The sequence below is a fragment of the Cygnus atratus genome, chromosome 9 (assembly GCF_013377495.2).
Source record: "Cygnus atratus isolate AKBS03 ecotype Queensland, Australia chromosome 9, CAtr_DNAZoo_HiC_assembly, whole genome shotgun sequence".
NCBI lineage: Eukaryota > Metazoa > Chordata > Aves > Anseriformes > Anatidae > Cygnus > Cygnus atratus.
This window is the reverse complement of record NC_066370.1, coordinates 17,840,951-17,864,578: the sequence shown is the minus strand read 5'-3', so window position 1 is coordinate 17,864,578 and position 23,628 is coordinate 17,840,951. Positions and strand designations below refer to the sequence as shown.

The 23,628-nt window shown below is 37.9% G+C and overlaps 1 protein-coding gene across 1 annotated transcript; it reads right to left on the bottom strand.

The window, feature by feature from the left end:
* Positions 1 to 832: 832 nt before the first annotated feature.
* MCCC1 (methylcrotonyl-CoA carboxylase subunit 1) lies at positions 833 to 20,217 on the bottom strand. The gene is made up of 19 exons (XM_035557255.2): positions 20,120 to 20,217; positions 18,861 to 18,910; positions 18,198 to 18,337; positions 17,857 to 17,952; positions 17,569 to 17,690; positions 16,418 to 16,565; positions 15,476 to 15,597; positions 14,476 to 14,587; positions 14,063 to 14,144; positions 13,118 to 13,245; positions 11,254 to 11,437; positions 10,664 to 10,773; positions 9,408 to 9,624; positions 8,681 to 8,767; positions 8,051 to 8,100; positions 6,105 to 6,242; positions 5,225 to 5,332; positions 3,954 to 4,025; positions 833 to 2,429 (listed from the first exon to the last, which is right to left on the bottom strand). The coding sequence occupies exons 1-19, from the start codon at positions 20,164 to 20,166 to the stop codon at positions 2,310 to 2,312; spliced, it is 2,133 nt and encodes a 710-aa protein (XP_035413148.1). The 5' UTR covers positions 20,167 to 20,217; the 3' UTR covers positions 833 to 2,309.
* Positions 20,218 to 23,628: the final 3,411 nt, after the last annotated feature.

Here is a 23,628-nt window from a genome sequence, read left to right as displayed (position 1 = left end):
AAAACAGTTTAGTTACAGCTAAGTTACTATCATAAGGCTCTTAGTAACTCACATTTATAACACAGGAAAATGTTTCACATTTCAAATTTGTAATAAATAAAAAAAAAAAATCTGATTTTGTAAACTAAAATTCTAGATTACAGGAACATCCTACTTTTAATAATTCTCTAAGTTAAATTAAATCACATTACAGCACATTTCAAATGTACAAATTCTGACTGACTTCTGCAAGAGATTTTTGAACGGCATAAATTCTAAAATAAAAAACACCACCATTATTTGGAAAACCAAGTCAGTGAAAAACCTATATAGAGAAAAAAAAATAACTAATTTTCAAAAGCAAGGGAAAATTAAAACTGCTATAATGATAAATGATTTGTCTCCCTTCGTTCCCAGGGAAGACATTTTGTCAGCTTCCGACGAACACGCTCTTGTTCATTGGCTGGATGAAGCAAGCGGTGCAGACCGAGTGGACAGACAACCTCATGCTGTGAGTTTTAATGTTCTGCTACAGATTCAGTGTAGCAAAACAGATCTAGAAACACAGCAATGTCAAGCAGGAAAAAAAATGCAAATCTGGAGTGTCTCTTCAGGACTGAATTCACATTTCTGTATGTAGATTGAATTTTTAGATAAAAACAAGTCACTAAACTTACCTGCAGTGAAACCCATCACGACTGTCTAGATTAATTATTACTTCCTAAATGTCATCTGCAGATTGTGCTTTCTCAGATATCAGGACATGATATATATACAGATGACTAATACATAAACATTTCTCCATAAGCAACCAAGGAAAAGACAAAATTGAGAAAAATGAAAACAAACGTTCCAAATCCAGCTTAATTTTTATTTGGCGGTAAATAAAAAATCACCGTGACAATCCTCTACAAGACGATCATTTGATTTTACTTTTTGTAAAGTGGCCACTGGATTACCAGGAAAATTGAAAAGTAGTATTCTTATGCTTTTAATATACAGACCATCTAGACACATTTCAGTTTTTACAATTTTTGTCTGCATTGCAGGTAAGGCTGCACAGTTACAGAATCCGAGCAGAAAATTGCCCAAGACATTGTATATTAACTCTGAAATAAGGATTTATTTGCACAGATATAACTAGGAGTTTGGGATCACTGCAGCACCTATTTGTTCCTTTGTGCAGTATCAATGTAACAGAAGTCCATATGACCAGCAGAACTCCACCTTAACCAAAATTTTGCAAGCAACAAGTTTGTAGCAATTGAAACATTCCATTGATTTTTATTTTTTTTTTTACTTCTCTGTTCCCTTATCTTTGCGACAGTTTTTAAACAAGTTAAAAAAAAATGGTAAACCATCAGCATGCTGTCTGAGAAATATTTTCTTTAAATATCAAAAACCTATCAATTTTCTCTTTTGCAACACTACAGATGCAAAAAGGTATATTATTCTCAGTTATATTTCATGTTATTATAAAGATCTTGCTACTTCACTCCAGCCAGTAAGCAACATATTTGAACATGAACAATATGAGAAAAGTAATGAGGATTTTGAAGTCAGTATTTTATTTTGGCACAATTTCCAAGTATTAAACAAGCTTATCATCTTTCTGTGCTACTGCTTCATGTTTAAAGATCAAATATTACCTTTGGAAAGCAGTCACATTCCAACTGTGATTAGTGTAGCAAGTGTTATTTTGTATTTTTATTTTTTTTATCGCATATTTCAAAGTATATTAAAACAATTTTTGAAATGCAAATTTTCACTGCTCATTGAGGTAAGTATGAAAACAGATGCACCAAAAATGACTGAGAGGGATCCTGGGTTACAAACAATCCTCAATTCTCTATTTGGGCAAAAGGACAAGGCCACAAACAGGAATTTTGCATGAGAAATTCATTCGTGAAGTAATTATCACCTTTCAGATTTCCTTCAAATGAAGGAAATCTCACATCTCAGGGAAAATAGGCATCTTTGAATGAAAAAGTAGGCAGAAGAACCCTAGCTATCCATAACGTACAGTCCTTACTAACCTCTCGTATCCTTAAGGCGGTCCATATCTTTTCCCAGTCTAATGCCTTTACACAGGCAAACACAATCACTGAACAACAATCATGTAGGTCCACAAGTTATATACACGATTAAAGTATAGTGATATCCAAGATTTCAGTGAAGTCAGCATAATTTACAGTACAACTATGCAGGGAGTGCAGAGGAAACCAATTCCTCAATCCATTATACAAAACAGTTTGCTGAAAATGTGAAGAAAACTTCTCCTGAGAGAATATCAGCAAAGTAGGAAAAATAAAATGCACCTTCCTTGAATTTTATTTTGATTCAGCCTCTTCATCCACGAATTCAACTAGCGGAGCATGTCTATTGGCCTGGGCACCTTCTTGGAAATGAACCTTTTTTATCACTCCTGCCTTTGGAGCCCTTATGGTATGCTGCATAGAAATAGATCAATAGTGAACCAGCAGAGTAGGTTGTTGGTGTGTTTTTTTTCCTCTCTCCCCAGCAAATCTTAATATTACTCTTTGGAGCAATTAGAACATGACATACTTAATTACTTCCTCTGACACTTGTATATTTATTTTAAGCCTTCTTTTAAAATGTTATCCTACCCTTTATTAAGTTTTATTTCCTCATCAATATTTATTTTGGTAAGTATACTAGAGACAAAAATGCTAAATAATGGTGTATTTTGAAGTATGAACAGCTGAATTATGCTTCACTAATACTTTTTTTTTATTACACTAGATAGCAGGCAGAAATAATAAAGTTTTAGTCCACAATATTAATCATATAACAGATTTGTTCCAAGAGCAATCTGTAGATTTACTAAAGACAATTTTGTTTGCTCCTCAGGACAGGTATTTACTGAAAAGATTTTAGGCAAATCAAGTTGAAATGCAAACACGACTATTAGTGACAGTGAAGGAATAGTGTGTTTTCATACTGATCCCCAAACTGGTGTACTTGTTATTTTATCAGGTTAGTTTTCGATTTAAGTTTTGATTCTTGGTAGTTTTCTACATAGGGTTAGTCTAATACCAAAACATTTACTAACAAATGTTAAATCCTCACATCAAGCAAGAATTCATTTAAATAATGCTTTTGAAATTTTACACTTTGAACAGCACTGCAAAAAAAATAAAAAGACAACTCATCTAACAGTCTGAGATATCAGCTGGAAAGGCACAAATATTTAGTATTCAATCTCAAATAATTTGGGGGTGTAACTCAGGGTGCAATACTGCATTTCATGTAATTTTAGTGCAATTTCTAAAGGGACGTCATTAAGGGAAAAGCAAATTTTCTCAACAATATTTATTCTGCTACCACAAACTGAAGTGTAAAATAAACTAATAAATCCAAATCCAAAGAGTTTAGGTTACAAAATCTATAGCTCAAACAATTTTAGCCATGGCCAAGCAATGTGACAACATATAATGGCCAAAATACTAGTCCACTGAATGCCATGTGGACATACTAAAAGAATTTTTTAGTATGCTATTAGCAAAGCCTTTATGCAAATAATAATAAAATTTACAAACAAATCTTGGGCATATTTACAAAGTCACCAATAGGTGAGTTTCTGCATGAAGTTACTGTAGGCATTAGAATAAATACACTTTTATCATGGAGAGAGAGCAAGGAATAGACCTAGACAGTTTTGTACTAGAAATGAAAGGATTGTTAGCTTGTTGTGAGAGGGATGAAAGGGACTGACACTGTAATCAAACAAATGTTAAAACATCTGCAGAGTGCCGCAGATTATATAATCATAATTTGTTAATATTAACAACAAATGTAATCCCTTAAAATCTACTCTGACGCAACACTTGTTTTACAGCATATAAAGTACAAGCAACAATCTGCACAACACATCATTAATGCAATCAAAACTGATGCACGTATGACCGTATTTTTATTTTCTCAGTAATTAAAGCTTTTTATATGTTACTCACCTCCATTTTCATAGCTATCATAACCATTAGAGGGTCTCCAATCTGAACCTCATCCCCTGCTTTCACAAACACCTACAATTCAAATTGGGAAAAAAAATCATGCACGTCTGATCTGCACCATCAAAGAACAGCAGCTGGATCTTGGCTAGCACGATCCACTGAGTAATTGTGGTTTTTCAGAACAGCCTCATAATATCTTCATTATTGTTGAATTGGGTATTTGAGTTCTCTACATAATACTCAAGGGGAGTTAAAGGTTTTACAAAGAGGTTCAATACCAGTCAACAGGATGATGAGGAAGCCATTTATGTTTCAAAGAGGAAACACTAGAAGAGACTAGAAGAGAAGTATATTCGACTCCATCTGGGCTTAAGAAGCTTCTATTTTGAGATACGAAGTCCAGAACCTCTTCCTGGAGACAGACTCTGCAAAATCCCAAGATCCCTATTTTTTCTGCAGCCCTGATTTAGAATGCTTCTTGAACTCCATGCGGTGGTCAAAGTACCAAGCCTGCCAGAGTTCAAGAAGCCTGTGGACAGCACTTGCTATTGTGGAGCCAAGAGTTGGGCTCAACGGTCCTTGTGGGTCCCTTACAACTTGGGATATTCTATGATTCTAGAACATCTCTCTAGAATGTAAGAGATCCACAATTAATGTACTCCACTTTCTCAAAGGGTTCGTGCCTTTTTTTTTTTAATCACTAGCAGAATCCCCTAACTACTAAAGTTATGTATCCTGGACATCTCCCTTCCGTTGAAACTTTTCCACCATACAGAAAAATACAGAAGACTTGCTAAGTTGAAGAAAAAAAAAAAAGAAAAACAGAAACAGAAGCTTAAAAATAGAACTTAATAGAAAAAGCATTTTTTGTTTGTTTTGGTTTTTTGGTTTTTTTTTCCAAGCACATCTATCATCTCATTCTTTGGTTAGATGAAATGGGTCAAACAGCCTATAGCATTTCAGGGAACTCTGGATTAGAAAGCAGTTAAGATGAAGGAAAAATTCAAACAAAAAATTCAACCAGTAGGATTAGTTATATATTCATACCTTCCTGAGCTCTAGAAAAAGAAACTCAGAAGCCTGAAAAGACTCTTGGATGGCTGCTGGAAAGTCAGACTAAACAGGACTTTATCTAAATGGGAGGAGCCACACAGCACTGACATTTTTGGCCTTCACTCTTTCCTGGCAGTATAGAACCATGCACCATTGCTGGAAGAGTGAACTTTGACATAATAGTGTTGAATTCATTTTTCTACCCATATTATAATTACCTTTTCAACTGTGCCCGTCATGGGTGCTACGGCACCACCTTGCATCCCTGCTGAGCTCACTGCAGATAAGTACTTGGGTACGGGAAGGCCAATCTGAGCACTACCTTCCTACAGAAAATAAAATCAATAGCATGAGTTAACAACATAATATAATACCACTAGTACGTGTGCTGATATACAGGAACAGGACAGACCCAGATTTATGCAGAAGCAAATTCGTCAATTGTTTGGGGTTGCAGACTACTGGAGCCAGGTCACAAGGATGGGGGGCATGCTGACTGCTTTGCAATGTCAAAGTCCTCAAGATCCATGCCTGTTGCTGCTGAAGGATCAGAGAGGAGGAAACTACTCCTGTGAAAATGAGGCTCTACATGGACCTTTGTCCCACATCCATACCTTCCTTATTCATGCAGCAACAGCACAAAGTTTTAGAAAATTAGTAAAGGCTGTTTGCATAAGGAGTAGGTAGGCTGCTAAGACACTGCCATCTTCATGGCCAAGCACTGTCAATATGGTGAACGTTTCACAGTCCACAATAATTGTCCTCTAACCATTGGAGCAACAAAATTTTCACTGCATGCTGCTGAAAGTGTTAAGTGTCACAGAATTAGGTGTTAGTTTAGAAACCAATACATAATCATTTGCAACTCCTTTGATTCACCTAACTGCATTTTATCTTTGCACAAGCACTTAATCTTCTCATTCACAGACCATAAGCAACTAATTTCTAATTATAGCTGCAAATCCACCACATATCAAAGCATTATGGGCCAATATAAAAATTTCAGTTATGATTCTCTTCCCCATTCTATCGCAATTTATGTTGTTCATTTACAAGTATAAAACTTTAAACTTGTGATAAAAATGAAAGATACTTTACCGGAGAGAAGAGATAAATGGTGTTGTCCAAAATGACCAATTTGGACTTGCACACTGTTCCATTTACTGAAGACCTCAAGTAAACTGAATCACCTTCATTGAAGATCTCTCCAGAAATCACGAACATTTTATCTTCAATCTGAAAATTAAACACTTTTATAAGGACAAAGCCTAACCCTTCACGAACACTAAAATAATAAAGCAGAAGTTAGTGTTTGCAGTATATATTCATAACCCGTGTTTTGTTTCTTCATAGATAATTCTGGATATATTTTTTTAATCACCTTTTTAAATCTTATGTATCCTTTATTTTTTGATTAACAGAACGTATTGTGTATCCAATGCACAGATTAGCTGTGTAGATTAGCTAGTAGATTAGCTAGTAGATTAGCTAATGCACTCTCCCCAAGACAGTCTGTATCATAAACTATGCAACAGCAGTCAGCAAAACATAAAGGTGTGCTATTTCTCAAGAACCAAAAACAAAACAAAACAAAAAAAAAAACAGAATTTTCTGTTTAGTGATGGGACCTGGACCCAGTATTTCTAATTTGTCCTAACATCTTAACTTTCTTCAAACCCATATTAACCACCTCATTTCACAAGTTTCCACTCTGCTTTACAGAAGATAAGTACGTTTCTCACTCTTGGAAATTTTTCATACAAAATCTTCAACGCATTCTCCATAAACGTACAAAAGAGCAGAGAAAATCAGTAATGGAAACAGTGTCAATTAGACAACAAAACAGCAAAAGACCAAATGGAAAGGTCATTTATTTGCACGTAACCCTTTCATCTAGGTCAATGGAAATTGGCCGTCTGCCACAGTTTCAGAATACAACGACAGTAAGAATTTGAATGTAAGTGTGCTATGTTTAACTTACATTTTTAGTTGCAAGTCTTGCTGAATGATATTGGGAATCAGAGACTTGCTAGTCTTCAAGAAAGTTACAGGCAGAGATAAAATTCACTATACATTTATACAGTCACACACTATTTTCCACTGAACAAACACCTTATCACACGCATTGAATGGATACCGCCCATCTGATACTGATCCCTGAGAAAATATCCTTTGCTTGATGAGTATCCTGAGCAGGGATGCAAGTTAGATCTACATCCTGGGCAGCACTGTGAGCGCTTGCCAGTTCCCTGGCCCAGTAACCTGCTCTTAGTTGATATCGGTCCTGGTGCAGGTTTTGTAGCACTCTGGTGGCACTGTTCTCTTCATGATCAGCTCCCGAGGCACACAGCTCTGCTTCTCCAACCCTTATCTCCAGCTTCTCTCCATTTCCATCTCAACCTGCATTCTTCCTTTGGAGTCCACATTCTCCCCCCAGTAGCACTTCATCTCCCACAAAGGCCTCACTCAATGTCCTTTCCACCCTCTTTATATTTTGCTGACGTTACTTATATGGGAAAAGCCTAAAATGTAAAAGCTTTCCTGTATTACTTATGTAATCAATACACTCAAAATAACCTGAAGGTTATTTGAGGGATGTGGGTTATTTCAATATTCATATCTGCAAAAAAATAATTGTATAAAGGCTTGAATTACATGACATGGGGATATACACCTGAAAGTGCAAGAATTTTCTCACTATTTTTGTACTATGCTCATCTCTATACAGTCTCAGCAGTTCATAAACACTGATTCCTTTTCATTATTTCCGTTTTCTGAATATTAGAAATGAGAAACTCATCTACAGAGAGACTGCATTCTCAAGTGTGTAATCATTTGGGGTGCCAAATTCAAGATAAAATCCATTATGACTCCAAAAAAGGAGTGAGTATGACTCCAAGGCTAAAATACTGAAGTCTACAACAACTGCTGCAAGTGAACCAAAAACAGACTCCTAATCATCAAGCAACTTTAATAACAGTTAATACCAAAAAAGTCTGTAAGAAACTGATTCTAATGAAATATCTGAAAAAAGTCTACTTTACCTGCATGGTGTATGATCCTTCTTTACCGTAACTTACAGCTACATCCACAACTGTTCAATAAAGCAAAATATATGTAAGTTAATATAATTATAGGATCTAGAGAATAAAACCATATAAACTACACTTAATCTTTTTAATAAAAAAGAGACCTACCAATACTAAGAGAAGAACGAGTATTTTCAGAGTAGCTTAGCAGACACTGCAGATTTCACACTGAATTCTAGACAATTTGTCTTTCAAAGCTGACCATCTGAAGCTATGCTCTGAAATCTGTGCATTTAGTTACCTGGACAGGAAACAGATTTCTGAGGGGGAAGAACTGCTGAACACTACCACACCTAAGTCACACGTCAAACAAAACAGCACTCAGTTCTTCCAAAATCTCAACCTTATTCATTTAAATGATGAACATCATTAGTGCCATTTGAATTTGGTTTTTATCTCTTCAAGATCTAAGGGCATAGGTTTAATAATTAAACATGCAACCTTGTGAATTCCCTTCCCAGCTTCAATTGCTTAAAACTCAACACTGCTTCCATCTGCTATTTCTTAACCTGAATTTTCAAGCACCAGTTGAAATAACTTTCTCAAGTATTTCCTCTCCCTCCACACCCAATTTTAATCACTTACTATTTTCCCCATCCAGCAGAGACAGTTTTCTAGTATAGCATATATTTATTCTTCTACCAGTGCTGGATGCAAATGGTGAGAATTTATCTAAAACACAAAACACACAGACATGTTACTTTTATTACAGTTTGGCAAAACACACAACATTTAGAACTTACACCACGAAAATCACTGTCCTATTAAACTTACACATTTATACTGCACATTAAAGATCAGGGAATCCCTGCAATAGATGGTGACAATCTGTCATTCAAACTGCAAGACTGAATAAACTGAGGCTGTATCATCTACATAAAACACGTAGTCCTTTTCATCCCATTAAACCCCTCTGCCTCTCCCAATTCTAGCCAGTCAGTCTTTATCTCTGAAGACCTTGGTCCAACTGTAGGACTAATGGTGACAGATACTCACTGCACTTGTAAAGAGCAAAAGGGACGCAGTGACACAGATTAAGAATCCCAAGGTCTTTCAGACAAACGCTTATCTGAAGTGCCTAGGGAAGTAGTCTCTACATTACAGTGGTGATATATTCAATATCTGTCTCTCAGCGAAAGTTATAGTCTGCTGTGCGCATAAATATCTGACAAATGCTATAACGCAGAACCCTGAGCAGGCACCAAGTAAGGCGAAAAGGGAGTACACAAATTAAATAATTACACATGAGGTCACAGCACTGTCTCATCCAGTCAAGCAAAACAAAACAAAAGAAAAGAAGAATGATCCTTACCACCTGACTGATCTCTAAAAGCATCTGTTGCCATTTTCTCTTTCAGTATGAGTCCCAGAGCTGCCTGACACACAACTTCATGTCGCGTTGCCTTTTTGGCTGGAAACAGTTCATCATGGTGTTGAGGAATGAAATTAGTGTGCACATTTCCAGCCTCAAACTGTGGGTGTCCTGACAGGCTCAGTAAGAAATCAATATTAGTGCTTAATCCTACAATCTGTCAAGAAAAAGAAGCATATTGCCAAGTTGAAATGAAATTATGAATGCACAGCTTTCTGCTCAACTTATGCATAGATGAAACTTTCTTCATACAGCACCAACAATGCACAGTTTATGAACAAAATGTAATTAATTCAACTGGTACGTTTTATTACATATAAAACCATTACTTTTAAAAAAGATTTTTTTTTTTTTAAATTGTAGATTTCTCAAAAGCACTCTGTTTCCAAAACGATACCTTTGTCCACTGTGAAGTCAAAGAAAGCTTTCCAGAAATAGTTAGGGGAGGAGGTGATTTAGGGAAAAAAAATTCCTGCTTTGGAAAATCTTGCTCTGAGTATTCAAAAGAACACTCCTAATATGAAAAGACCCTCTTGTTAAAAATTAGTTATATAAGCTTCAGATATTCCATATTAGATGTTTTAATCGCAACAAATAGAAACAGTGACTTTTTAAATTTACTGTACCCTATTCATTTCCTGTAGTGCAAAATATCTAATTAAGTATATATATAGAAGATATATATATAAAATACCTGTAGTTTTTAAAGAGAAAAAGGAGGATGACTTCTTGAAAATAAGTCATAGACTAAAAAGTCTCCTTATTTCCTTACCACATGTATAGTCTAAAATCTAATTGCTTTTATAAATCAGAAATTACAAGCAAACATCATGTGATACAAATTTTACATGCAAATTTCTTTTATTTTAAGAAAGCTATGACAAGGATCATTATTTTGTTATTTAGCCTTACTGTTCTACAAAGACCCAGCTGTATCATCCAACTAAAAGGTATCAACAACTTAAAAACCCATGTGGAAAACTGGACTTCACACTTATCTCTATCAACTCCACCAATGAAAACAGTTTGCAAATTAGGAAAATAACAAATAATGAATCTGAAATAGTAGTGACAATCCAAACTTCTCCTAAAAACCACTTTTGATTTATTGCAGTTTTTTATCTGTATGCTGTTAGCTCAAGGTGTTCAAGAAGTTAGTTCAAGATTTGAAATCACACTGGGTTCCTCCTACTTACGTTATATTGATGCAAGCTGTATTGCAACTTTCTCAGTGCTGCTTGACGATCCTCAGCCCAAACAACTAACTTTGCAATCATTGGATCATAATGAACAGAAACCTCATCACCTGAAATATATGAAAAAAATTCTGTAACACTACAAACGTATTTTCTGAAAGCTGGCGTACATAATGCTGAACAGCATATGGAATTAAACTCTCTGACATAAGTAATGGCCATGTTTCTGTATGGTCTTAAAGAATATTTATTAACTTGAATGATGTGACCTGGCATTTCAGTTCCAAGGAAAACCTCAGTACAGACTTTTGTAGAGGTAACACTATTCAAATTAGCAGGACTAATAAATTGCGGTAAGAATAAAATCAGCATAATCCAGCAGACAATAATTTGTATAGAGATAAAATAAGGAGGTAAATAAAATATCCAGTGATTGTACACGCACAATCATGAGGAAGAATAATTCTGTGGAGATTGGTATTTAACAACACCCTGTGGGACAAATTTATTTAGGCCAAAGCAGGAAATGTTTATAATGAAAAGCTTTTGATGTTTAATATTTCTAACTACACCGCTGCCTTTAGTTTTACCTTGTCTGACTCCAGTTTCTATCCGGGTGAAATTATCGGGTGGTGGGGTGGACAAGTGCAACAATGGCCCAGCCCCTGGCATGAAGTTATTATTAGGGTCTTCAGCATATATTCTAGCTTCAAATGCATGGCCTCGGAGCAGAATCTCTTCCTGCTTTAGGGGAATCTTCTCTCCAGCTGCAACCTGAAAAGGTGTTCTTTTCTTTAATGCAGGATCAATATTCTGGAGTGTCAATGTATGAAAGAAGATTAAATATCCTTCCTCCAAACACGAACTATTAGAAAGTGCGTTAAAAAAGGGCAAGGAAAAAAAAAAGTGTTAAATCATAAATGGCTAATTCTGAACTTACTCCTTCCTTTTTTCTGAGTCACTAGTCAAAGGATTTTGAATTATTACTGTAAATTGACCTCACAGTATCTCACACAGCTTAAACATAATGGAAAAATAGTCTTTTTTTTTTCCTACTTGTTATGTCAAAAATAATTAAACGCTCAAGTTAAAGGTTGACCAACCAAGATGTTATTTGAGAGAAAAACTGCTCTAAAAGCAGACGATAAAATGGATTACTGGCAGCCAACACTGTTGGCATAAACTGCTGATTGTTTTGTATAGAGGGACCTGTACATGTAAATGATTGTTTCTCTAGGGTAATTTCTACGAATTTACAAAATCTTTAATAGGCAAGAAAATATCATTTTATTCCTCAAAGGATTTTTCATTACAAATGCAGGAATACCAACAAACACCAATAACATGCCAGTTTGAGACTGAAAAAAAAACAGCTTTTAGGGACAAAATAATAAACCCGCTGCAGTTCAACAGACAGGAGACCCTTCACCAGGAAGCAACACAAACTCCACCTACAAGTGGAAATACCAACTCCTACTAAAAATCTTGAGCAATGTTTTTTCTTCATTTGAAGCATTGTGGGTTTTCCATGCTCACCGAACTATGGCTTTCAGCAGAGGCAGCAGAATACAACCTAGCCCTCAAACAAATATTACTACACAGATTTAAAAAAAAAATTCTCTCAAAGAACTGACAGACATTTTCTGTCTTCTGACTCACACGCAAAGACCAGTAAACTTCTTCACCTTCTCTCTTTTTAGTGTTGTTTGACCCCTGCTCCAACTCAGCCCTCAATGCTCAACTTCCACTCCTAGATCAGCAAGCCAAAAGCCTCCTTTTTTGCATCCGCATTTGGCATTTTGTTTTTCTTTCTGTTTACACGAAACACTCCACCACCCTATCTATTTAAGCTCAATGTGTGCTGCTGTCCTCACTTTTTGATTTATCTATATAGAATTATTTTTTTTTAATTTCCAGCCCCCTAAGGTCCAGAACTTCCTGTTCAAATGTGTGAGTAATCTCTCTGCACACTGGGTGTGTGAGGAAATAGCCTGTTTCCAGCCCACATAACTATACATTTATTTTAGAATGCGACTATACTGGTAGAACACCAGACATATTTTTGTGAAGAGTCTTCCTTCCATGGCCTGATCAAAGTATTATTTGGGGCCAGAGATACATTTAAAGTAGAGTTTAAGAAATTGTTGAGCATGGCAAGAGAAAGGTCAAGACCCTACTCCTCCCACTTTCCACATCCTCTACAGTTTCACTAAATATATGGAGAGAAAGTTTTTCTCTCCAAAATTGGAAGAATTTGTTGGAATTGAGAGCAACCACAAAATACTTTACAATCAGGGTAATAAGAGATGCTCCTCCAGAGCAAAGAAAACTCTACCCAACTAGCGGAATGGCAAATAAGCATCTGAAAATCTATCTGGTCTCTTATAGGCAACACCAAAGAGTGCTACTCACCAAACAAGAGGGACTCTGCATCTGAAACCAATTATCACTTACCCTAAGCTGCCACTCCACCAAGTCTGTTCCAGTGATCATCTCTGTAACAGGGTGCTCTACTTGCAGTCTGGTATTCATCTCCATGAAGTAAAAGTTATGCTGGGAGTCCATAATAAACTCCACTGTTCCTGAAGTATTTAATAAATAAAGGATGTTTCACGAGGCTTTCTCAGGACAGATATCTAAGACACGTAATTGATCTACATCACAACAAGACTATTATTTCTAAAACAGATGCAATGAATCTCATTAAATTCCATGCAAATTATCTTTATGGGTGACACAGTTGAGGTCTGAAACAAAAGAGTTGTTTCCTTGCATATTTACATATTCTGTGCCATTTAGTGACCATTCTCCTCCTTTAGCAGTACAGCTACATTTCATTAGAGGTCTAAAAAAGTACATCAAGACTGCTGAAAGCACTGTGTCTAAGGAGACGGCATGTATTTTTTTTTTTACTTTTTTAAATAAGCATCCAAAGTAGGCAATGGGAAAACAGAAGAAGTGACAATTTTAGCAGGTAATTTTTCATTTGGAAAATAGTATGGATTTTATAGACAGTGAGTTTTGAGGTTTTTTTAAAGGCTTTACTGTTTGAGGATAAGGTTTTATTCTTTGTAAGCTGAAAGATAAATTATTTTCCTTTGCCTTGTTTAAACTTACTAACATTCACAATGCTCACTTTCCAAAAACAATCTTGTTGATTGAATCATCTGCTCTGAAATTCTTTCTCTTTCTGTTCTCCTGCCATTGGTCTTAAGCACTGACCAGGTACACTCATTTAAATTTATAATTACATGAGAATTAACTATTACTTGCTTCCACCTCAAAAAAAATCTGGCATATGCATTGTACACTAAAACAATCAGATGTCATTTGCCCTGAGATTCAGAGTCTTAATAAGCTAAAAGGGTATCACTGGAGCATCCACGCCTCCAGACCTACCTGCTCCTACGTAATTCACTGCTTTAGCTGCTTTGACAGCAGCTTCTCCAAGTCTCTTTCGAACTTGAGGATTAATTCCTGGCTGTAAATAATAACAGTAATACATAAAATAACAAATTTCAGTGATATTAAACTTACTATGCATGAATATTTTGCAGCGTCTAGAAACTGTACTGTAATCCTTATCAATAAGTGAAATTTACTTATTTTTTTTCCTGAGAATCACTTTCCTAAACATCTTGATTTTATTTTATTTTATTTTTTTTTAGGTAGAACAGTTTCTACAGCAAAATTAAAACAGGTGGTAAGAATTACAAATAAATTACTACCCCGTTTGATAAATTACATGGTGAGGCTTAGCAATGACTTTAAAAATATGTCATTTTATAAAAATAGAAGAACTTTCTTCTCACCCCTGGTGCCTCTTCAATGATCTTCTGATGTCTTCTTTGCACGCTGCAGTCCCTTTCAAACAAATAGACCGCATTGCCATGCTGGTCACCAAACACTTGGACTTCAACGTGCCTGTTTCATAATAATAGACGTTAACATATATTTCACTGAATCCCCAATCCTGCAACTGACTTCACCCAAACAGACTTTGAATTTGTACACAGTCCTGTACTCTTCAGTAAGATTTCTTAGAAGTTTAGGTGTCTGCTCTTGAATAGCCAAAAATGTAGAAATGAGGGTCTTAAATGAAACCTCATTGGTCAAAATAAAAAAGACATATATTTAAACGCTGCTACCGCTCTACTAATTATGATGTTACAATAAAAGTAGAAATATTTCATTATTATTTTATTATTTTCCTCTGAATTTCAGAATTTAATATAATTTCAGAAGAGGCAGCAGCCCTGACTCTAGAATAACCTTATTTATTTTGCCATACCATTTCAGAGGACAACTGTTAAATGACAGAACTTCATTCTCTGTGTAAAACTAAGGAAAACTTGTCACCATTCAGGTAAATCCCCCAATGCTGGCAAATTCCCCAAGAATTTAATGAGATTTTCTCACGTCTAGCTGACAGCATAAGCAAGCCCCCACTTTCTTTCTTATGAATGCTTTCTTTACAGTGCTGCCTCAAGAAAGAAGATGTAAAGTGCAAGATTATCAAAAAGACCTCTGTCAAAAGCTCATAAGAAAAAACAAATGAGTTCAGTTTCACAGGCCAGGATGAGGTACAGACTATCACTTCTGTTTTAAATATTAAGTTAGAGGAAGAATAAATAACTAGTTTAGGGCATCTGAGGGCAGCAGAAACACCACATCATCTTTACTCCATTATGTAGTTGTAGTAGTATAATGTGATTCTTTCTAGGTGGAAATTTCACTCTATTACTAAAACACCTGCTTATTTAACAGTAAAATAAACATTATGCTGTTCTTATTAAAACATCTGTTTCTCACCTTGGATTATCTACAAATTTCTCAATCAGCATTGCATCGTCATTGAAAGACTTCTTTGCTTCTCTCCTTGCTGATTCTAGTTGGTCCAGAAACTCCTTTTCTGAATGAGCAATTCTCATGCCCTACAATACACACACACACAAAGAAATAAAACATATCTAAATGTCTAAGAATACAGCACACAGTAAATAAAATCCTTGACGCACACAAATAGGTTCATGACTAAAACAGCAAGAAATGCACTTAACGATAACAATACAAATTGCTCATTGACTTCCAATAAGCTAATCCTATTATAAATCCTACTGAAAGTGCCACTAGAAGTGCAATAGATATTATCAATACATTGATATACATGCATATCAAATGCAATTTGATTCTTAAATATCACTGAAGTTTTCCAAGACTGGCAAAGAAAACCTGATTTTATTATAAAATAATTATAGCTATTATGGAAATAACAAGAATTCTCTGTCATTCAATTTTTGCAGATAAATATTCCAGAGTAAAATCAGATTTCGACAGGGAATTCACAATACATTAAAAAGTGTCTAGACACCAAATAGTTAAGTATATTTCTAATCATTTTTATTCAACATTTAAAACTGTTAATAAAAAAAGACAGAGGCTATCACTAGGTAACAATTTCATGTCACCTACTTTCACACAGATAAGCCTGAATGACAATTTTTCTGCTTATGTGAATTACTGGAAATCCACTGAAATAAACAAAACTCTCCCAGTTTACTCCAGCTACTTATTTTCTGCCTGGCTACACAATGAATGACATAAGATTTCATTGTGCTGTACTGGACATTATTAATAAATTTTAACCAAACATAGTTTTCCAGTTTGTTTTCAAACATTTCTTTTAGAATAAACTAGAAACTGAGGCATGACAACTTCACACTGTGACAAACAGATCTGCATTAGGTCCTTTACCTTTCCTCCACCTCCGCGAACAGCTTTAATCATTACTGGATATCCTATTCTCTTGGCATGGTCTTTTAGACATTCATCTGATTGATCTTCTCCATGATAACCTTCAACAACAGGAACGCCAGCAGCAGACATTATAGCTTTGGAAGTGCTTTGACAGAATAGTTTTATGTTTAGAATGAAAATAATATTTTTCTCTTACTTTTAAGCTCCAAACCGGTATATGTTACCCATGTTAATTCTCCTTACAGTAGTTCCACTGATACCAGTGAGGGTTACAGAAGTGGGTTATGCAGCATTTTACAGTAATTAATCAAATGCTTCCAATAGGGATTTTTTTCTCCAATCTCTCCAGATAAAAGTGGTGGTCAATTCAGGCTTATTGTTCTTTCTTATCTTTTGACCCACGTTATGGAGGTCAAAACCTACCATTTTTGTATTACCACACTACACCTTACCAAAACTATATTTAAGGTTCTACAAAGACAAAACTCTTTTCATGATACAGGCTGGATTCACACCACATAAAACACTTGAGCATAACACCAATTACTTCAAACAGGCATGCAAAACTAGTTAAATCACAGAGGTAATTTACCCTCATATTAGCAAGTGATAAAAAATTAATTTGCTGAAATTAATATTGCACAGTTTGTGTGTTAGTAATAACCTTATTTCCATATCCTAGTTTTATATTTTATAGACCAAAGAAATGTTTCCAGGGTAAGTAACAATGAATAAGATCCTCTGTGATGAATAAAACTTATCACCCCATTTTACATCAGCCACAATAACCTCTGATGATAGGGAGTTTTCTCTTTTTTCCACCATTTTGATTCATTCAGGATCAATATGCAAGAGATACAGCCTGACTCCTGAACCCTCACCTATATAACACTGCAAGGACCCTGTCCTGGAAAACTAGAATCAGTTAAGTATTTAATTATTAAAATCTCAATAACTGAACAATTCTTACGTCTACATGAATTCCACAGTTGCAAATTTGGAGCTTATTCCTTTGAAGGAAGCAATAAAAATAAGACAATGAAAACTGATGGAATAAAAAAAATATGTAGCAACTGGTCCTTTAGTAACAAAATTAGCCTCGCCAAACTGTAAATTGCATAACCAAGTAACAAATTAGAAATAGATACCTCTTAATACCCATATCTCTGATAGCAGATGAAGGCGGACCTATGAAGATGATTCCCTCTTGCTTGCACAACTCTGCAAACTCTGTGTTTTCTGAGAGGAAACCATAACCTGGATGAATAGCCTAAAATAGAATAATGTTACCAGCCTATTTTTATATTAGTTTAGCTTAGAATACCCTGATACTTCAGTATAGTGCTAAGGAAGCACAAGATGCAAATATCATGTATAAACGTGAAAAACTGAAGAGCAGGCAGGTATCCAAAGATTTAAGGTCATGATCAACGTACCTGTACCGCTGAGGCCTTGGCCACCTTTATGATTTTCTCCATGGACAAGTAACTCTGCTGTGAGGGTGCAGGACCAATGCAATATGCTTCATCTGCCTGTTACATCAAAAATAGGTATTACACGGATTGTTTATTAGACAATAAAAAGCAATTTTAACTTTGAATTTCTCAGCTCATTTTATTGTTTATCAGACTGCTAGCATGCAACAGTTTAAATCATTGCCTCTCTTCACAGAGAGACCCAACTGGGAGAAACTTGGAGAACTACCATTTTGAATGAATGTTAGTCCCATATGAAAGTGTTTGCAGAATCAATCACAAACATAATGAATATACTTCACCATTGCTACATGCATGGAATTCTTGTCTGCTTCACTGTAAACTGCTACAGACTTCACACCCATTTTCTTTGCTGTTCGCATCACTCTGCATGCAATTTCTCCTCGGTTTGCAATAAGAATCTTCCCTATGTTGTGACCTCCTATTTAAAAGGATGAAGCACAGTAAGCAATTTTTAAAATAAATATATAATTAAAACCAATGCTGGAAATAAAGCAATTTTAGAATTCTGATTTCTTTTTCACCATTTAGTGTTTATTCATGACAACAGGGTTCATTTAAATCACTTTGCTAAATTTTACTATTTTCTTTCTTAAGTTGCTTAAATACTAATATGCCTAAAAAACAATTCTCACACTGACTTTGCAAACTTTGTATCACAAAAGGTCTCAGAGGAAAACGTCACAGAAAATGTAATATTCGTGTAAGTTGAGTATGACTAAGTACAGCAGATAAATTATTCAAAATGTTGTTTAAAAATATTAAAGGTGATTTCTGGTAAAACAGGTACAGACTACTGTTTTTGAAAACTATACAAATATAGCATACTTATAAAAAAAAAGAACCTACATCTTTTCAGGAACTAATGGTCTAAAACTAACTGTAAAACCATACACGTTACACAAGCAATTGAACCTTGCAGCTAAAGAAAGCATGTTACATACCCACTGTCGAGGAGACGCATCTCACAAATCTTTGTGCTGGGTTCCATTGCCTGTACAATCAGAAACAAGCAGGATAGTTACAGAAGTCCGTAAAGAAGTTGCAACCGAGCTACTTCTAGTTTCAGGTGCAAAGAAAGCACCAACCCAACTCTGAAGCTTTTGATACAACTATTTACACAGAACATACCCAAGTACAACACGCTAAGGAAAGGTGGACAAACTTCATCGGATCTCTGTGTAAAGGGGTTTCCCTTTAGATACAACAGGAACAACAAACTGCCCCCTCGCTTTATGAGCAGCATTCAAAGTTGAAGAGTTACTGTGGGTTACTGTAAGTCCTTTGGTGGTCAAAACAGAGCATGGCACTTAATACAGAGTTGGCAACACGAAGTATTTGGGAAAGAAGACACAACCACAAAATACATAACAATTGTTTATACAGACAGAAGGCACAAGAGCTGAATGTGAAAGATGTCAAGAAAGAAGAGTTTGAAAACTGAGAACAGAACTCTTCTATCTGTGAATTGCATTTCAGAAATGCAAAGTTAAATCTCAAATATGACTGAAAGCTCTAACGAAACCAGGTATTGAAGACTAAGTGGCTGGAAGAAACTGCTGAAGCAAACTCTTGAAGCTGTTTTAATTAACACATAGGTCAACTTTGGAATCTTGGATCAAGTCCAGTAATTCTTAAACGATACTGGACAAAAAGATGCAAGACGTCCTTGACACCACACGATCAACAGCGAGATGGGACATCGCTTCCTGAACTTTTAACAGACAGCTGTCATTGTCACCAGCTCCTTCTGCCCTTACAGACAGCACGCGGTGGCTACGGTGGGGAGTCAGTGACAGGTACTAAACCCCGAGTGCCCAGGACAGTTTGATGGAATCCACACCAGTTGCTAAAGCTGAATTTGGGGTTGTTGGGTTTGGGTTTGTTTGTTTGGGGGGGGAGTCTTTTTTTCCACAGCAGAAGCCGAGGTTCCCGTAACCCCTACCGGCGCCGAGCAGCGTCTCAGCTCCCAAGGAGCAGAGCCCCCTCCCCGCCTTCTCCCTCAGGCAGCCCGCCTGCACCCTGGGCTCCGCGACGCCTCCGCCAGCCCCAACCGCCGCCCGCGCCGCCGGCAGCCGTTAACGGCCGGGAGGAGAAGGAGATGGAGGAGAAGGAGGAGAGGGGCCGGGCACGGGGAAGCCGCGGCGGAGGGATTGCCGCCGCCTGAGGGAGCCGCGCGCCGCCCGCCCCGGCCTGCACTCACTGACGCTGCAGCGCCCAGAGGCAGCGGCGTCCCCGCACCAGCGCCATGTTGGCGAGCGCGGAGGCCGGCGGGGCGGGGGTGTGCGCGCCGGGCCGGCCCCGAGTGGCTGCCGCTGAGGCGGGCGGCGGCGAGGAGGGGCCGGCGGGGCGGGGAGCCGGAGGACGGAGGTCACCGGGGGAGGCGCTGAGAGGGGGCTGCTGAGCCGATGGCCGCCTGGTGGGGCTCGTTCGGGGAGGCAGAGCCTGGGGGAGGCGGCAGAGAAAGCGGGCGATAAAGTGACGGAATAAAGCTGTGATAAACGTGAGGTGAAGCAGGCGGCAGGAGGAGTCTTGGATTCGTTTATGAACGCCTGGGCTCTGAGTTGTGTGCCTGCAACATGGGCTGCCCCGTGGTTGTGGTGACACATGAGGTGTGGCTGGGAAGGGCACGGGGATTCCCTGCCACCATAGCCTCCCTGTGTCCAGGCACGACCACCCAGCTCAAAACTGAGCAGTTTATGTGGAAAAGAGTGGTGAGACACGTCCCATCTGCACAGACAATGCAGAAGGGGTACCTCTTGCCCGCACCTCTCGCTCAAGTATCACCATATGGCAGGCATACTGGTGCAGGGCCCTGCTAAACTTCCCCGTGCGACTCCAGCGCCCTGCTTGTGCCCTGAAGAGACAGGGCACGGGGCAAGCTGCAGCTGGGTCAGGTCTGGTGGGGCTGTTGTTACTGTCCACGTTTAGCTGGCTCTCATTGCACAGCAAGCAAACAAGCTTGAATCACCAAGGTCACCTCACTTGCCTCAGTCACACTGATTTACAGAGCCCAGGTTAACAGAAAAGTTCAGATAAAGTGTGATACCGATAGACTGCAATAAAACATTTCCAGTGTAGTACTTAGATGACCATGATATTAAAATTATCTATGTAGAGAAATGAAAAAACAGTAGCACTTATTCAAAGTATTAACAGTTACTTATGACTCTGCAGGGAGGAGAGGCCTTGCAGAGGATCTAGATATGTTGGCACATTGGACAGCCATCAACACCTTGATGTTCACCAAAGACGAACGCTGGGTGCTTCATGGGACGAAGCAACACCAGACACAGGCACAGCCTGGGAGATGAGTGGCTGGAGAGCAGCTCAGCAGGAAGGGACCTGGGGGTGCTGGTGGCAGCAGGCTCAGGAAGAGCCAGCAGCTGCCCTGGCAGCCAGGAGGGCAAACTGCACGCAGGGTGTATTAAGCACAGCACAGCCAGCCTAAAGACACGATTCTCCTGCTGTGTTTAGCGTTGGTGCGGCCTCACCCCGAGTATTGTCCCTGAAAGCATCCAGAGGAGGGCAGCAAAGCTGGTAGAAGGGCTTCAGTGCCGCCTGTGAGGGGAGGCTGAGGACACTTGGGTTGTCTCTGGAGAAGAGGCTGGGGGACGAGCTCACTGCTCTCCGCCACGTCCCAAGGAGGGGAAGCACAGAGGCAGGCGCTGGTCTCTGCTCCCTGGTCACCGAGGACAGGGTGCATGGGAATGGCACAAAGCTGCACCAGGGGGGTCAGACAGGACATTAGGGAAAGCGTCCTTACCAAGAGGGTGGTCAAACACTGGAACAGGCTTCCTAGAGAGGTGGTCGATGCCCTAGGCCTGTCTGTGCAAGAAGCATTTGAATTGGGATCTTAATAACATGCTTCAACTCTTGGTTAGCACTGATGTGGTCAGGCAGTTGGACTAGATGATTTTGTAGGTCCCTTCTGACTGAATTTTTCTATTCTATTTAAATAGCAAATGGACCACGCTTTTCCCCAGGAACTCTCAAGCCATCAGTTGTAATAGTGGCAGTATTATTGATATACAGATTAAACAAAATTTTCAGCGTGTTTGTCTTTAAACACAAGATGGCAGCATTTTATGTAGTTTACCATTAAACACTAAGAGAACTAAGGATATTCTGCAATACACAAATCAGAGGTGGTGGAGGATTTTATACTTTGAACAGTAAAACTAACAGAAGTAGCAAGCACATTTGTATTGCAAATCTGCTCTTGGTGAAAGTGTCCTGTCAGTGTGGCTTTTAGAGCTTGCAAGGTCAAGTGGGATCACTGGTTTGAATATGCAGATATTTGAAAGGGCAATGTAATAAAACCAAAATGCAGAAAGTAACCATTTTCCCACTGACACCAGAAATATGCTTAATGTTCATGTACATAGATGGAGGCGCTGCAGTGAACCTAGTGACGTACTGGATATGTTGGGCTGGTAACATTTTAATTTTTATTGTAGAAGCTTGTATATTCTGAAAGCTGCTTTACATTATTTATTTGAGTACTTATCCCCCCACCTTTTTTTTTTTCTATGAGCAGATTGTGAACAACATAATTTGTTTGAAATTTGAATTCATTTTACTTGGGGAGATAAAAAAAAATAGTTCCACAGCAAAATCATAGACTCATAGAATCATTTAGGTCAGAAAATACCTCTAAGATCATCAGGTCTGATGAAAAAGGTTAAACATTGGCTGGGCTCATTAATCATATTCTTTAGAAATGTATGGGCTATAGGAAAGCCCCAGCAAAGGCAAGGTTCAAAAACAAGATCCATGTCTTTAATCCGTACAGATTTTCTGACTCAGATTGAACACTTTCCATTTTCCCAACAACCATTTATGACGTTTCTGCACATGGGAATGCAACTTACTCCTTTTAAAAAAATTGAAGGAAGAGTTAAGAATCTGAGACAATGAAACAATAATTTAATAAGATACTTGGGATCTAGCAACTTCATAGGGAATAGAACTTGCAGAAAAAGTGAAATGAAGATTATCTGACATTTTGTGGCTAGCTGGGAAAGCCCAGGCGCTGGGAACATGAGCTTCAGACATGCATGGCCCTGAGTTATTGGCATGCAATGGCCAGAGCTATTGGTGTGAGAAAGAAAAAGATTAGCTCAAAGTTGCTTAGCTCCCTTCACATATTAACTTTTAGCTTGAAGCATGTCTTTTGCTGTATGCATGGACTTAATTTTCATGATATGAGCATATGTTAATCCCTGCATCTCTCTCACTAAATATAGGAGCATTTCATGTATGCACCAGATAACCCTTAGCCCTTGTCTGGGATCCCCAGCCCCTCCTGCCCTGGTCTCCCCGGGGAGGACACTGCAGATACAAGCTTATTTCAGATCTTTCTTATCATGAGTGGCAGAGAGGTAAGCTCAGTTTGTCCTTTGGCCATCCATGTACTTTTCAAGTGTCTTAGCTTACTAGTGAGGATTAACTTCATAGAAATCTTTCTCCACTCACCCTTGTTATTTTCCTCAAATTGGTGCTTTTTTAAAAAAATACTTCTTTTTTCTCCTAGACACTGCGATGCAAAGCCATTTCTTCAGTGAATCCCAATGCTTTATGCTTCTAGAACAGTCCATGGTGTGACTTACAGATTTATTTTTTGCCTTAAAAAGAAAAATGGTTGATTATTCTCCCATCTGCCATTAATCCTTGTCAAGAAAGAGAGATTTCTGAGATATCCAGCAGTCG